The sequence below is a fragment of the Bacillus rossius genome, chromosome 10, assembly GCF_032445375.1.
Source record: "Bacillus rossius redtenbacheri isolate Brsri chromosome 10, Brsri_v3, whole genome shotgun sequence".
NCBI classification, from domain to species: Eukaryota; Metazoa; Arthropoda; class Insecta; order Phasmatodea; family Bacillidae; genus Bacillus; species Bacillus rossius.
Window position 1 is genome coordinate 21,632,000 of NC_086337.1, and position 16,161 is coordinate 21,648,160.

General features: G+C 37.3%; 1 protein-coding gene across 1 annotated transcript; it reads left to right on the plus strand.

The window, feature by feature from the left end:
- Positions 1-6: 6 nt before the first annotated feature.
- LOC134535831 (uridine diphosphate glucose pyrophosphatase NUDT14-like) lies at positions 7-12,433 on the plus strand. Its single transcript, XM_063375135.1, has 6 exons — positions 7-272; positions 379-422; positions 3,899-3,963; positions 7,129-7,336; positions 11,273-11,349; positions 12,198-12,433. Exons 1-6 carry the CDS (start codon positions 174-176, stop codon positions 12,356-12,358), a joined length of 654 nt encoding a protein of 217 aa, XP_063231205.1. The 5' UTR covers positions 7-173; the 3' UTR covers positions 12,359-12,433.
- Positions 12,434-16,161: the final 3,728 nt, after the last annotated feature.

A 16,161-nucleotide genomic window follows, 5' to 3' on the forward strand; every position in this document is an offset into this window, starting at 1 on the left:
ATTTAGATGCTGTCTACCCTGCTAGACCAGCTGATGCCGGTACCATCTGGTGCTGTCTGCTGTTACCGTTGCGGAAACCGCAGAGGGCAGAATACCAAAATCAAAACTAGAATTCATTGCAAGTACTGTGATGAATATTTTAAATTCAGAACTTTCAGTTGCCTGAAGACTATATGAACAAAATGGAAAAAATTGACGATATAAGTAATGTTTCTATTATGCCACTTACAGAATCAGCTTTCGTCAAACCACTGAAAATGAAATTTAAGCAGGTAGGTTCCAGTTGATACTTAAGTACAGTACGGTGATTCGGAAGTTTTTCATAAACATGTTTCTATTATAATTTTTTATAAATTACATTTTTTAATCAATTTTCAGAATGGGAAAGATAGAGAGTGGCATCTACTAAAAATCCATGACAGGTGAGCCTTAGTTTAATCTAAAGTTAAATATGTATTTTTGGGATTAGTATAATATACGATTCTCTAAGAATGTCAGTGACGGTAAATCAAAGCGGTGCTTACCTCATTACCATCCCTACCATATTACAGGATAAGCGCGAAAATATGGTGATTATGAACAAAGAACATTTTTTTCCGTAAATCTGTATTGTACGGATTAGCGCCAAAAAAAATCGTACAAATATGAAATAACTTTCATTATATGCTCTTTTACGTCCTCTTTTCAAAACCGCCTGCGGAGATTAAAAATTCCAATTACTTTTGGAGATATCGCCGTTCTTATTTTGCAATACAAGCCCTATGTAATCATTCAACAGACGCCATTTTATATTTTGCCGTGTGTGCGTGAATGCCTAAATAACAGAAATTTTCCATTAGGTAAGGTTAGTTACATGATAAATACTTAAAAAAAAAAAAAACGGAAATTAAAAATAATATTAATTAATTTTACTTGTATAGTTTTAAGTATTTATAATGTAACTGACCTGACCTAACAAAACGGGACAAAGGTAGATTAGGTCAGGTCAGCTACAGTATAAATACTTTGAAACTGAACGGACATTAAAAATAATAAAATTAATTTTAATGGTTGTTTACTTTTAAAGTATTTATAATGTAGCTGACCTGACCTAACAAACCGGGAAAAAGGATGAACAGTAGGAACTCACGTAATTTTCTTTTTACGTGATGTAGTCGTTCAACTACGTCGCGAAAAAAAAAAAAATCATACTTGTAAACAAGCAACAATGGAGCAACAAGCAACAAAGCATCAGTGCACATCACGAAAATTAAAAAATTCCATATCTCCTAAAGTATTTGGAATTTCTGATCTCCGCCGGATTTAATGAAAAGAGGAAGTTAAAGAGCACAGAATAAAGGTATTTTCGGATTTTTAAAATTTTTTTTTTTAAAAAAATCGCCAAAAAATGAATATTAAAAAATTCGATATCTCCAAAAGTAATTGGAATTTTTAATCTCCGCAGGCGGTTCTGAAAAGAGGACGTAAGATAGCATATAATGAAAGTTATTTCATATTTGTACAATTTTTTTTGCCGCTAATCCGTACAATACAGATTTACCTTTTTTTCTTCATAAAAATAAGTTGGTAGTCTGGGAATGCCAAAATAAGCAATTTTTGTCAAGGAGCAAATTTTCAGAAATGTGGGCCTGCAAAGTTAAAGATGCGAACATTAGTGCACAAATGTGAATTTTGTGCTCATTAGAAGCCACTCCATTGATTACAAGCATGTGCTGTTGCAGCGTCATAATGTTTAAATTCTCCGCGGGACGCAGGGTGACGAGAAGGTTGCAGATTTTAAAAGTTATCAATGCACACTATCAACCAGAAGTCTAGAGAACAGCACAGTGTGGTATGTTTAAATATTGGGTTTGGGTCAATTCCAGATTACAGATATGAGAAACAATAGCATAGAAGACTTTTCATTTGCATAGAAATGGCCGTTATGTACTTGGTGCATGGGAAGGGGAAAGGAATTGCAGCAGATGCAGTATACTTTTGCACATCACTGTGTTGCGACCGTGCACCCTCTTAGCAATTGGAGTGGCTTCTAATGCATGCAAATTGCACGCTACTTACTGTTTATGTCTGTAATTTTGCAGAGTAGTGTTTCCGGATTTTGTTACTTTACAAAAATTGCTTATTTAGAGATTCCTCAACATACGTTTAGTTATATTTCCGAACATTCTATATGCTACAGAATCAATCATTCGTGAGTATTGTGTAATATCATTTTAATTATTTTGTAATGCAATGTACTCTCAACCAATGTAATTTATTTTGCTATACACTCGTAGTTTCCTTATGAAACAACTTTAGGGTGAATCCAAATGAAATCCACCAATAATAAAATAATTTTTTGCTGAAATATTTTATTTTATTTTTAAATATGTTACGACCATGCCTCACGTTGTGAGAGAAGCGTGGTGGAGGTCTTCGATGTGGTTAAGTTGAAATATGCCCTGCACCAGCTCAGTGTTTAGCAGGCCCATGCAGGTGGGGCAGATTCGTGGCCCATCGAGCCCTGCCTCGTCTACCATGTCATGGCCCGGGGACATGCCACTACTCTCTCGGCGCACGGGAACATAGGAGACACTCACAAACTGAATAATAATCACGTCCATCCAGCGGCCAATTTTATAAAAGGTTTTGAGAAAATATAAAATTTATTTTTCAACCTCTTTTCAGAGGTTGAAATTACTGCCACTTATAATACCTAATAACTGTAACAAATACAATTTATAATTACACCAATCATAATTATGAATATAACTATCCAATTTGTGAAAAAGAAAAAAAAAATATATTAATTTATTCAGCTTGCCTCAGACAAAATTTTAAAAGCATTTCTGTGTGTCACTTAACATAATCAATTTCACTTGCACTTTACTACATTACTTACTTATTTCCTTCACATTCATGTATTAATAAATATCGCAAGCTTTCGCGGCCATTGTCAGAAGTTGCGTGGCTTCTGGGTTGTAGCTGCATCCATATATATTTGCGACCACAACCCAGAAGCTAAGCAACTTCATTCATATACTGTTTTATTTTGCAACCAAATAATGCTCTTCATATTTTTCCACGCTTTCTTACATGTCACAGGTCCTCCCTTCCTGGCTGTGGTCGTGCCCCCCTCCCTTCAACACTTCTCTCGTGTGCATTCCGTTCTCCAAAACAATAAAAGGATTTACCATTATCAAGAAATAAATTTATTCTATGTCTAGTTGCAGGCTCATGAATTTTGAATGAAGCCATGTTAGTTGGGGCAGTAAGTATTGGCACTAGCATTTTTTAACTTTACAAACACCTCCTTCATCAATAGTACATGTCGCAAATCAGTAATAATAATAATAATAATAATAATAATAATAATAATAATAATAATAATAATAATAATAATAATAATAAACATTAAATTTGTACTTCCACTTAACACAAATATTTGTACAGAACTTAATACAGTTATTATGTATATAATGTGTGTGGAATGGCCTGTCAGATAAAAAAAAAAAAATAGATGAACTAAAAATGGTTAAAAATTAAATACCGTTTTGCTTTTAAGGCATAACACCTTTTTAAAATAAATGGAGCTAAATCAATGTTTTTATTCATCTTATGTTTTCATTATATAATTTATTTACTGATTTCTAAATGCATTAAATTTTATAGTTAAAATATACATAAATGTATTGTTTTGTACCTAGCTAAACTATTTTTCAGATTGGTTAACTTAGTTCATAAATATATACTATAGAAAACTGGACATTGGCTGAATTTGCTTGTCTAAGTATATAAAATAAAACAATTAAAATGGGAAAAAAATATTTTTATGTAAAGAAACTGTGCACTGATTGTGTATTATGTATTCTCTCATTTCTTAAAAAAATGCACACTTAATCATTTTTCTTTCTTTTAGTGTATGTATCCTGATATATAATGTTTCAAGAAAGGTATTGGTGTTTGTTAAACAGTTTCGACCAGGTTAGTAGGAAGATTATTTTATCATTTACTATACTAGTAGGAACTGCACTTTCATCTAAGATTTTTAATTTAACATTCATTGTGAAATAAATTGCCTTGCGATGAATTTTTTGCTTTTTTAACTAACTATGTAATAATTTTAAATGAAGTAATTTTTACTCATCAAAATTTTTAATTATAATAGTTCATACTTTAATTTTGCTTTTTTATGGACTTTAATATTATTTTTTTGAGTTGCATCTTGTGCATTTGCAGCACTGTCTGTGCATGTTTCGCAGGTAATGTTGAATTGGCTTGTTAATATGTACCTAGTTAATATGTAGCTAGATGTTAATAAATGTACTTATATTTTGATTTAATATGGTTTTACGTGGCGTGGGGGTGTACAGGGGCTTAAGGCGACAGGACCTTCAAGGTTATAGTGGGTTCCAAACCACTTGGGAACCAATTCAGTGCTTTAACATTTGATTCATGCTGAGATGTTGGGATGGAACTCACGACCTCTCTTCGACACATTATTGAGCACTGCCGCCAAGAACCTTATGCAAATTGTAGTGCATAATTTCTTTCTGTATCATAATGAACATGTTTCACTTATAAAATAGATTCCAAACTAAATGAGGCAGGGTCTACATGGATGGAATGGGGCTGACACAGGAGCCGGCTGCCCTACCCGAGGGACAGGCCTGTGGGTCCGGCCAGCCTGGAGCGTGTGCGAAGCGAGGTGAGATGGGGTGCGGAGTTGCGACGGAATGAATTGGTGGGGGAAACGGGACTACCCCGAGAAAACCCACAGACCGCGGTAACATCCGCGACATTCCCCACTTGCGAAAATTCCTGGTTTGACCCCGCCGGGAATCATACCCAGATCTCCTTGGTGGGAGGCGAGTGTTCTGACCACTCAAATTCTTAAAAATTACGTAATTACAGAATAGGCTTACAAGCAATGAAATAACCAGGAAGTTAGTTTTTCCTAGGAAAATATTCTGTGGGTAGGTAAACAAATGAAGTTTTATAATGCGTAGATAATTATTGTTATTAGTGACTCATCACCAGAAAATACTATATTGTGGTATAGTTTTATAAAGTACATAAGTTGGGTCACTTGCTTCGCATCGGTGTAGTCTGTTCTTGGTGATAATGGTAATGATAAATACAAAGACTAATGATATTTAACTAAGTGAACATCTGTTAATAATATTTGTGGCAGAACAATAAGTCAAGGGAGGTATGTTATAAATAGACCTCTAAAAAAACCAGTGACGAAAAAAACGACAAAATCAACTTGGTGTATTTGAGATGGAGTCAAGTCACTTGGGAAGCACAAGGACTGGGAACCACTGTGGGCAGTGTGTGTAGAGGTGGGTTGCAGAGTATCAACCTTCTACTTTGTAACTGATACACACCTGTATCAGGTACTGCAAATGAGTACACTATTCAAATATCAAGTACTTTAGTATCAGTTTAGAATTCGCCTGGAACAACACCACGGCCAATGTGCACAGAACCCGATCGCAGATGACGGTCACTTGGGCGGAGCTTGTGAAAGGGGAGGGAGCGGCACGACGAATAAGGGATAAAGATGGGAAAGAATGTAGGGGAGGAAGCGCAGGGGAAGGCGTTGAAGGAGAGTCCCAGAGCGAAATTGTTACGAGTCATTTTGTTTATTGTCCCACATCAAAGTACGCTCAGTGCGCAGTGCGTGCTTCTTGCGAAGACTGAAGACTCTAGCTAGTACGCTAATAGCGATACAAGACCAAGGACACTGGTTCTAGATCCATCATCCTTAGGTGATAGATATGTGGATCTAAGATCTAGGGAGCAAAACTAAAACACCGTCTCGTTCAATAATAAAACTAATGAAATTTTAATATTAAAAAGTACATTAATAAAAGATATAATATTTATATTTGTGCACCTAACAGTTATGAAAATGCAAATAAATTCTCAGTTGACCCTAATAATCAACATATGGACTTTCTTTTTTTGAAGTCCAACAATCTGTTGTTAGTGTGACAGAACTAATTTCAGTGGTTGTTAATATTTCTTGAATGTTATTGTACACAGTTTCATAAGCAGCTGGTAACAATGTGTTTGATATAGTTTTCCTATTTGGCAATTTGTTACGACATATTTAGTGCATAAACAAATCCTCGAAACCCTTCGTCCTCAACTGAGAATGGTTGAAAATCTACAGTAAATAAATTGAACAGTTGGTCATGAATTTTCTTCTTAGCAGAAACAAAAAGTTTTCTTACAATAAAATCACTTACTTTACAGTCATGCACATTGGTTCTTTCCAACACAGCTTGTTTGGGAACTGACGAACTGCTTGTAGAAGGAATTCCTATATCTGGCCGAATCTTTTTTTGGCTGAGGTACGGTGTCGTATTTGCGATGTCTGGATCATCGCTCCTACTTCTGGACAGTGATAGTGATGTTAAACTATCTTGATTCTGATCAGGTAACTGTACAGTTTGATGTTTAAGTTTCAAATGTTTCTTCAGATTAGTCGATGATGATTTATAACTCAGTTTTTGTTTACACAAATTACACTTAGCAAACTCATTATTTTCCGTGAAAAAATTCCACACAAATTAAGTTTTTTCCTGCACTTATCCATTCCTTATTTCACTATAAAGATACTAACTACAAGGCATGACAGCCCGCAACAATGTACATGGTAATACACGGCCAGGACTGCAGTGAATGTTGAACTGATTGATACTGGCTGTATTAGGCGGGCATGAGCGTAACAGAGGTAGAGAATTACGGGGCGTGATAAATAATGTATCAGATTCTCCTTACGGTCGCACGGTCTGCGTACGTTTTTTTTACTGTTGGAGAGAAGAAAGAACAGGGAGGGGAGGTCGGAAGAGGGTGAGAAATACTCCTTTAATGTCCGAAAAGGGGGGGGGGGGGGCTGCAGATTACGAAAGGCATGGAAAGAGAACACCGATACCTTTTTACGCTGGTGATGACGGCACGGAGGATGTGTAACCTGTAACGAGAATGCTGATACCTTGTTGCTTCCTGGGACCACTACTGCTCTAGCTGATACAGAAGTATCAGCTACTTGTAACTAGTACGTTACTGTATAAGTAACAGGTTGGAACAGATACCGAAAATTGCTGTAACAACCCACCTCTAAGTGTGTGTGCCCAGCGGTCTACTACAGCAGCATACCCCAGGAGGACGTGGGTGACAGCGTCGACACGAGCAGGTTCCCGGGCGAGCGCGGCATCACGGTCGAGCTGTGCGCGGGGATAGTGGACAAGGACGTCTCGCTCGAGGAGACGGCGCGTCTGGAGGTGCTGGAGGAGTGTGGCTACAGCGTTCCTGCGTCCAGCTTGGAGCGCATCATCACCATCAGGTCACGTCTTCAGTTACAATCAAACTAATATTCAACTATCTAAATATCATCCAGTTCTAATAGCAAGATGATAGTTTAGAAGTAATCATTTAACAGATACTTGTACCCAGGGGCGCAACAACTAAATTTTCAAAGGGGGGGGCCATATACCTTTTTATAAAGAATTATCGATCCCCCCTATTGAAGCGGGAAAATTTGTATTTCAAGGTGGAAAATGGTGCTATTTAAGCAGTTTTATTATCTAAAAATTGATTACACAGCACTTTCTTTGCCCCTGTTTGCCCCCACTTCAAGGTTTCAGGGGGGGGGGGGCAAAATACCCTTGCTCCCCCCCCTCTTGTTGTTGCGCCCTTGCTCCCCCCCCCCCCCCCCTCTTGTTGTTGCGCCCTTGCTTGTACCCAGTTTGTGCAAAGACAATAGATATTTAAAGTTAATGGTTATGAATATGTACTAAAAAGCAAGCAAAAACAATATCTTTCAAATTTTTAGGGATTTTTTTGTCAGATGTTACAAAAAAAACCTTTCATATTACGGATTGTTCTGTTATCTGAACTTGGGTCATTCTGCTTTTAAATATACACATGTTGAAATAAAAATATGGCTAATAATATCAGACTCATTTATACATGTACATTTACATGCACATTTATATTATGCAACAATCCCTCAACCTCACTGTTGGCAGTTACAACATGTGATGTGCATCATCTTCACTACACTTCAAATACAATTAAATATTTTTATTTTATTTTGAAGTATGACAGTCATTCAAACATAAACTGTAATTTTTTTTTGTAGTCTTATTTGTGATTTATGAAAATAGAAATGAAATGCCTTATTTTTCTACATAGTTTCCTTCAATATAATTGCATGTTCTCCATCAGATAGGAAGCATTTTGATCCCTCCATGAACAAAATAAGATGGTTGTCCGAGTATCCAATTGTGCACGTACTGTTTGACCGTAGCGTTGTCTTCAAATCTTTCCCCTCTTATGCCTCATTCAGTGGACCAAACATATAGTTGTCACATATGGACAAGTCTGGACTGCGTGGGGGGTGTTCAAGGGGTTGCCAGTGTAATTTAGTGAGTTCATCACGAGTTAAAGCTGCTGTATGTTGCTGCCTGTTGTCTTGCAGAAGGAGGAAATGGTGAATCAGTTGTTGGTGTCGTTTGTTGCGAAAAGCAGTCTTGGCTTCATCCGGCAGCTGGCGGTAGTAGGCCGCATTCACCATCCGTATCTCATGTAAGAAGTCAATCAGCAGCACACCTTAGAGTTCCAAAACACAGTAGCCAAAACTTTTCCGGCTGACAGCCAAGTCTTGGCTTTGATCGGTGCTCTTCAACCTTCCTCCACTCCAGACACATCCGCTTGTTCTCTGGGGAAGTGATGGACCCTCGTTTCGTTGGAGGTCAATATACTGTCCAGAAAAAGCTGCTCTCCTTGTTCAAAGCAATTCAAAAGTCGCTTGACAGATGTCTTTCTGTACATTTTTTGTGCCTTGCTGAGTGGAAGTGGAACCCACCCTATATCCAAGTGTGTTCAATAAGATGTTAAGTACTTATCCAACACTTATACGGTTCTGTGATGCATTCTTGTTAACAGTAATGTGGCGATCGCCTTCCACAAGCTCACGTACTGCCTGATCTGATGCTCGTCCCCAAATGCCGTTTATGGCTTTGATTTCCACTCTGTCACGACCATTTCGAAACTTCTGGGTCCAACCAAACACTCGGGTTTTAGTCAGAGTAGCATCACCGAACTGTGTTAGGAGAGTCTTCAAAATTTCACTCAATTTCACACCTTTGTTAGCGAGAAAGCGAATAATAACATATTGCGCAACTGATGCTGGTACTTTTTGTCACCCATAGTGATACTGACATGATGGACTTGAGTGTGAGGGCTGTGCGTGCCTATCCCCTTTCCATTCTCCCATAACCGATTCTCCGCTCACGTCAATACTCGAGTTGAATGAACCAAATTCTGGCTTATATTTGAACGACTCTCGTATTTGTAATGAAATAATTGGTTTTTATTTTTGAAATTAAAAATAGTTATATAGGTCTACTGAACATGCAATGAATTCTTGATCACTAATAGTGTAGTATTATATTTATTTATTTATTTATTTATTTATTTATTTATTTTATTAGTGTGTTATAAAATTTAAATAATTATACTATAATGATTTAGACAAATATTTGTGTGGGAAGAAAGAAGAGTAAGCTACAGAAACAAATTAATACTTGGTACAAATTAACACTTGACATAGTACAGATTTCGTAGCAGTAAAGGCTCCTTTTGAGTATGGGACACTAAACTTCTTTTTTTTTGGTAGACAAAACTAAACAATATGTTGCATATGATTACAAATATCATTTATTTCAACCTGAGTTAGTAAATCATGGTTGTTAACCTCCTTAAAGATTACTTGAACAAGGCTTGCTGAAATGTCCGGCACATTTTGATCTACAGTCGTAATCTCAATTCAAATCTAAGAAGTGGTAAGTTAGTGAAGTTTTTGATGTACTAACAAAAATATGAACATAAAAACTTTGATGAAATTTGTAATTACTAACACCTTATTTTTCTCGGTAATAACTTGAGTTATTATCAGTGTTGTGCTTTGGTAGTTCTATTTTTCATTGTAATTTGTTGTATCAGCTATTTATTTGCAAATGTAGAATCTCGGGCAAGTCTTCACAAGAATGAATGCTTGTGTTACATTTCACTGCTATTAGATAACACACAGTAAATATCTGGCTAAAAAATTTGTGATTAAACATAAATTGCAAGAGAGCTTTCATGATGAATTTATAGGAATAGTTAATTAATAGCGCTACAGCATTTCATAATGAGCCTTAAGAATTTATGCAAAGTTGAGTTTGTTGTATGTGCCAGACTTGTTATAGATGTATAAATAATTAAATTTCTGCATGTTTGTTACACACCAAACTGTGTATGATCTTTGGGTAGCCCCTTCGTAAATTGAGATTTATAGTACAATTAAATGTATTTCTTATATTAAAAACAACTGTATTTAGGGTGTTGCATGTGCAAAACCATATACATCCGTACTAATATTATAAATGCGAAAGTAACTCTGTCTGTCTGTCTGTCTGTCTGTCTGTCTGTCTGTCTGTCTGTCTGTCTGTCTGTCTGTCTGTCTGTCTGTCTGTCGTGCTTTCACGCCAAAACTACTGAACCTATTTAAATTAAATTTGGTACACAGATAGTCTAGAGCCTGAGAAAGGACATAGGCTACTTTTTAATGCGAAAAAAGGGTTGTAAGGGGTTGAAAGGGGGGATGAAAAGTTGTTTGGAAGTATCGTCATTTTTAGAGCTAGAAGCTTGAAATTTATTTTTTAGGCTGTTGATTCAATATAAATAAATATGACATTCAAAGTTTGTAAAAGTTTTACCCTCAAGGGTGTAAAATAACAATAGGGATTAGGGGATGAAAGTTTGTATGGAAATATGTAAGGTTTATGTGAATGTTTTATAAATTTGCGACAAGAGACAAAATATTAGAGCTATTCTGATGTAACATTTACGGAGTCATTACAAAATGTGAAATTGAAGTTAAGGCGAGTAAGAAACTTGCTAAGCACCGCACCGTACACAATGAGCGCTGTGCAGTCGCGCGGGGGGGGGGAACCGCATCGTGGTACGGCACGGTGTAGGTGGGTAAATATGCCTAAGTGTGTTACCTGTACGGGCAGACTTTATACCTTATGTACTTATATACTTAAATAATTTAATAAGCTCTTTGCAGTGAAACACTGCAAATAGCTTATTAAAGTATTTATACGTATGTGTCGTATTTGTAAAATAATTAGCCTAAATAATTAAAAATGCTACCCAAAGACACTATTCCACGCGGACGAAGTCGCGGGCACAGCTAGTTTTAAAATAAACTAACTCATGATTTTTTCAGGTCTGGAATTGGTATCAGTGGAGACAAGCAAACACTGTTTTATGCTGAAGTCACTGATGATATGCGCGTGAGTTCCGGTAAGTATTTAATTTTTGTGATGGCATGATGTAGGTTATTACACGCCTTTAACTGCATGTTAGTTTGTGTCTGGGCGCCACCGTATGTTTATTGGTCACATGGACCCGGCGGAGACTCCTTAACAGGGTTGTGGCATCTCCCGTGTGGAACGAGACTCGGACTGCCCTACTGTAACCTCCTCAAGCCTTCCAGGCCTGGTCTGAGCGTCAAACACTCTTGCATGAAGAGTGGGATCTTAAAGGTGTCCCACATACCCAGTACCAGAAGTTGTCGGCACGTGGCACAAATTGGTATTGTGGCAGTCAGTCATCCTTGTGGCTGACAAGTTACTCATGCATTAGTTTCCCAAGTCCCGAAAGAGGGTTATAAGTTATTATTTAAGCTGTCTGCCTCCTGAAGCAGGCCTAGAGGGTAAATAGAACATTAAAAGATTAAAACAGAAGTAAACAGTCAGTAATGGCAACCGTGACCTTGAACTGAGCCCTTTAGTTTACAACAGAACAAGGTGAGAAATCATGAAAAATTAATTAAATTGGTGAATAAAATATTGGTTCTTGATGTGTAGACAGGATATCGGTATTTGTAAAAATGTACATACACCCAATTTCTTCTTAACTTTTTCTTGAGGTCATGCCAGATACAGATACAACAAAAAAATTTTTCGTTTTTTTGGAAGAAGTCATCCTGTGAATTGATGACGCAGAATCAGTTTTGCCTCAGCGGCAAAGTGAATGTATGAATCACGTTTTTAAACATTCTGTTTTATGTCTTGTCTTTGTTTTAAGGTATTTGGTGTGCTGCCTGATGTGTATTAGTTGTTATTACACCATTTCTTATTGTGTTCAAGGTGGTGGCAATCCTGAAGAAGGAGAATGCATTGATGTGTGTGAAATGGGACTTCAAGAGACGAGAGAATACTTGCAACGCAAAGAAGTGCTAAGCCCTGGAGGCTTTTTATTTGCAGTGATGTGGTTCTTTCAAAATAAGGTGGACAAAGTTCAAGCATAAGCGTTTGGGAGAATTGTTATACTGGTTTTAAGTTATGCAGTTTTCATTTAATAAATTCGTACTCATTCTGTGGGACAGCAGTTTTTGATTGGTGATCTCACTTGCTTCCTACCAAGTTGATACATCTTATATTTCTAGCGAGCTCACACCAAAATTGTTCTCAAGGGTAAAAACATGGTGGATGTTACTGTTATTAGTGGGTTTTCTCATAGTACTCTCGCTTCCCCCACTTATTCATTCTGTCATTACTCAATTAGCTCATAGCGTTAGAGGAAAAGCATTGATGTTGTGACCCCGTGAACACTGTCAGAACCTGCCAATGGTGCTACAATCAATCCTAGCATTTGACATGTTTCAGGCTATTCAGCAGTGCCAGTGATTTTGATTAACAAGTGTGAGAGTGAGTGTGAGTGTGAGTGGTTCTGATAAAAATTTCTAATGGAACTTTAAAGTGGCCCCTTGTAAAGGATGTCCAAAATGTTTCACTTGTCAACTCAGAAACTAAAGCTTTAATTACATTGGGCAAGTTGAGTAGCTACTTTCCTAGGAATTAACTTGCTGCAAATACACTTGCTCAGTGTAATCACGGCTACTCGCTTTGCTCCAGCGAGACTGGTCTTATTTTCGCACTACATGCTCACTATGCCATTACTGTATTTTTATTGGTTGTGAAGTCATGATCAACAGTTGAAGTAAATGACTGTTTTGTAAGTAACATTGTCACTATTGTTTGATTTAATTAAAAAGAAATTTAAAAGCTATGAAATAAAGAGATTAAAGATTTAGAGGAAAAACCTCTTGTAAAACCCTGTTGTTAAGAAGCAAGCAAGTTTTAACAGACAATGTTTCATACACATTCCCTGTTATAGCGACCAACTTGCTCAAACACGCAGTAGCTAGTTGAATAACTTATCTCTGATCATTGTGCCAGGCACAAAACCCATCCACATATTATACCATACCATTCGAATGACAGCATAGCACGCTGTTATAGCTACCGACCTGCTCAAACACACTGTGTCAAAGCGTGGAACTGGGCAAACAAAATAGAGCGGGACGACTAGAGGCAATAGTACATTTATTAAACATTAAATGTTATAAACATAGGACACTTCATATGCTGAAAATAGAAGAACTCAGAGGGGTCTGCTACCATCACTTTCATCAGTGATTTGGCATGGGAATTACTGTTACACACGAGCCATGCATGAATACATAAACCAAGCAATAGAAAGACAATAAATATTAAGACTCTAGCAAGTTGAAGCTCACAATAAAAGTTATATAAAAAGCCTATAAAATATATCATCATTATGAAAAATTACTTTGGGCACTTACACTCAGCGTATTCAGTAAAACTTTAGGCATACTAATCTCAATTTACAAAATAGCTTTAAATCGTCAAAATGGCACAAGTAAGATTTACAGAGCACAACTCAAGCCACAAAGCCATCAAAAGGGTACAGTATTAAGTGGCTTGCAACAACATTATTAAAAATATATCTTTAAGACCACGTTAACTGCAATGATTAGACCGCATAATAGTAATAACAAGAGAAATAGAACAGGAATGAATAAGCAGTAAGACTGCACCTGGCAGTTGGTGCCAACGACCAAAAATAACAACTCTCCTTATAAAAAAGCTGTTCAGAGAAATTCTCCACTCGGGGCTCTCGCTGCCAGATGGTGGCCGACATGATGCCTCGTACTAGCTGAAGTCCAGGGCAGGCAGCACTCATAGCTAGCAGTCATTGGATCACCTGAGGTTTCGCCCTAAGGTAATCTTCCACTTCGGCGGCTTAGCCCAAGCGAAAACTGTGTAATTTACTGCACAGCTCGTACAAAGCAATTAGCACACTGCAGAACACAAATAGACTGGCAGTCTTGTATGGTAGCCTCAAAGAAATATCTTCATAAAAGACACATATCGGAGGCCAAAAACCTAAGTCCGTTTATGTACACCTGACGTAAGCCGTTATAAATGTCGAAGAAAACTTTTAGGTACAGTTCTGGCTTGTGAGAATGTTGTTGATACAGGTGAGAGGACCTCAAATAAGCATAGTCTACTTCCTTATGTAACGTAAGTAACCATCATAAATATCGTACACATCTTTCTTTATTGGTTTGCCGACCAACGCAAGGCCTATGAATGTCGCAGTATTTATTTTACCGACTCCTAGCCAACTCCAGCTCAACAGATTCGTCACTGATGTCGACACAGCAAAGTGGATCATAAGTCCTTAGAACCCTCGTTGTCTTGTCACTTCGACGTGAGATTACACCTAAAAAAGACTTCTCTCAAAAATTCTATCACCGGTGTTTGAAAATTATTCTAAGTCCCACTGCTAGCTTCTCGAAATGATTCTTTCTCTTCACATTAACACAGTGATGATAAAATACCAAGAATCTTCTTCGGCGGCGGCGTTGATGGCAGCACGACGAGGGGCATAGTGACCATCCGGAACGAGTGGCCTTGCGGTGGTCTTCGGTTCGACGAGTCTCTCCGAGGGCTTCTCCTCCGAAAGCTTACGAGGGGCCTTATATACTCACCCGCCTCGCCATAACTTCGGACCAGAACCAACTTCCTTCTTCCAGAACAAGATGGCGACAGAACCATTACCGGGCCACATGACACAAGGGACACATTTTTTTTAAAAAATTATCTAAATGAAGCTTTTTTTTTTTCGGTAAGTAGCATATTTTTGCAGAGGCCTTGTTGATGGCCTCTCCCCCAGGGTTCATAATTAGCATAAAGCACTTTACAATTCATGGAAGGTACCTACAGCAAAATACATAAATAGGTAAAATAAAAGGCAGGGGAGCCTAAAGAGGCACAACAATGCTGTAGCTAGTTGTAATCTAGTGCCCTGTGCACTTGGGGCTTATCTCTGATCTTTGTGCGAGACACACACCCATGCACATATTAGACCATACCATTCCATTCGTATGACAGCGTAGAACGCTGTTATAGCTACCAAACTGATCAAACACCCAGTAGCTATAGAGCATCCCACTCTTAGATTGCAGTGTGGAAGTAAATGGGCGCATTCTCTCTCTCTCTAACACACGCCGATTGCCGTTAGCGCTGTCCTTGTTTCTTCGTCCGTTGTTGCCAAATATCAAAAGAAATTTAAAATTTTAATTTTTGGACCAAGGTTTTTTTCATATTGTATAGAATCAAAATACGCATCAGGCAATGCTTATTTTGAATACTTAACAATATTTTAAGTGTCCGAAAAAATTAAAAAACATAACTTATTCGCTGCGAACTGTTTTGAAGTATTCCGATATGTTTCACATCAAAAAAAGAAAACCTACATGTGTATTTCATTCAGATTTTTTTTATTAGTAAATTAATGCCTTAGGACGCCACCGAACAAATGTTAAGACAAAAACTGTACAGGTTTCACTTAAATAATTTTTTTAATATATTGAAATGCATTTTCTCACAAACTGACACATCAAAAAGTCGACCCGCGGAAAAAAATTTTTCTATTAAAGATAGATGGGGGACGAAAGCGAGAAAAATGTTCACAATGAATTGAATTTGTTTTTAAAAGCAGCCCCATCTCAATTGCTTCTACAGTTTCCGTGGAAATAGCTGTTAAAGATGTGTCTAATCAGTACAAGAGCGCGCGCTGCCGTCGTAAGAGGAAACAGGGTCGTGTGTTTAGATAAGTGGGGTTCTGTCCTACAAGCAATTTCAAATACATGGCTTCCTTAGTCAACAAAAAATATTATAATCGATTCTTGAACATAATATGTAAAATGTATAAAATAAATACGAAGGAATTCAATAGCGA

Excerpts from the sequence above, each read along its gene's own strand:
- LOC134535831 (XM_063375135.1), top strand. The coding sequence starts at position 174 with ATGAACAAAATGGAAAAAATTGACGATATAAGTAATGTTTCTATTATG. Across the intron at positions 423-3,898 it reads CTACTAAAAATCCATGACAG|TGTATGTATCCTGATATATA; the intron begins GTGAGCCTTAGT and ends TCTTTCTTTTAG. Across the intron at positions 7,337-11,272 it reads GAGCGCATCATCACCATCAG|GTCTGGAATTGGTATCAGTG; the intron begins GTCACGTCTTCA and ends TGATTTTTTCAG.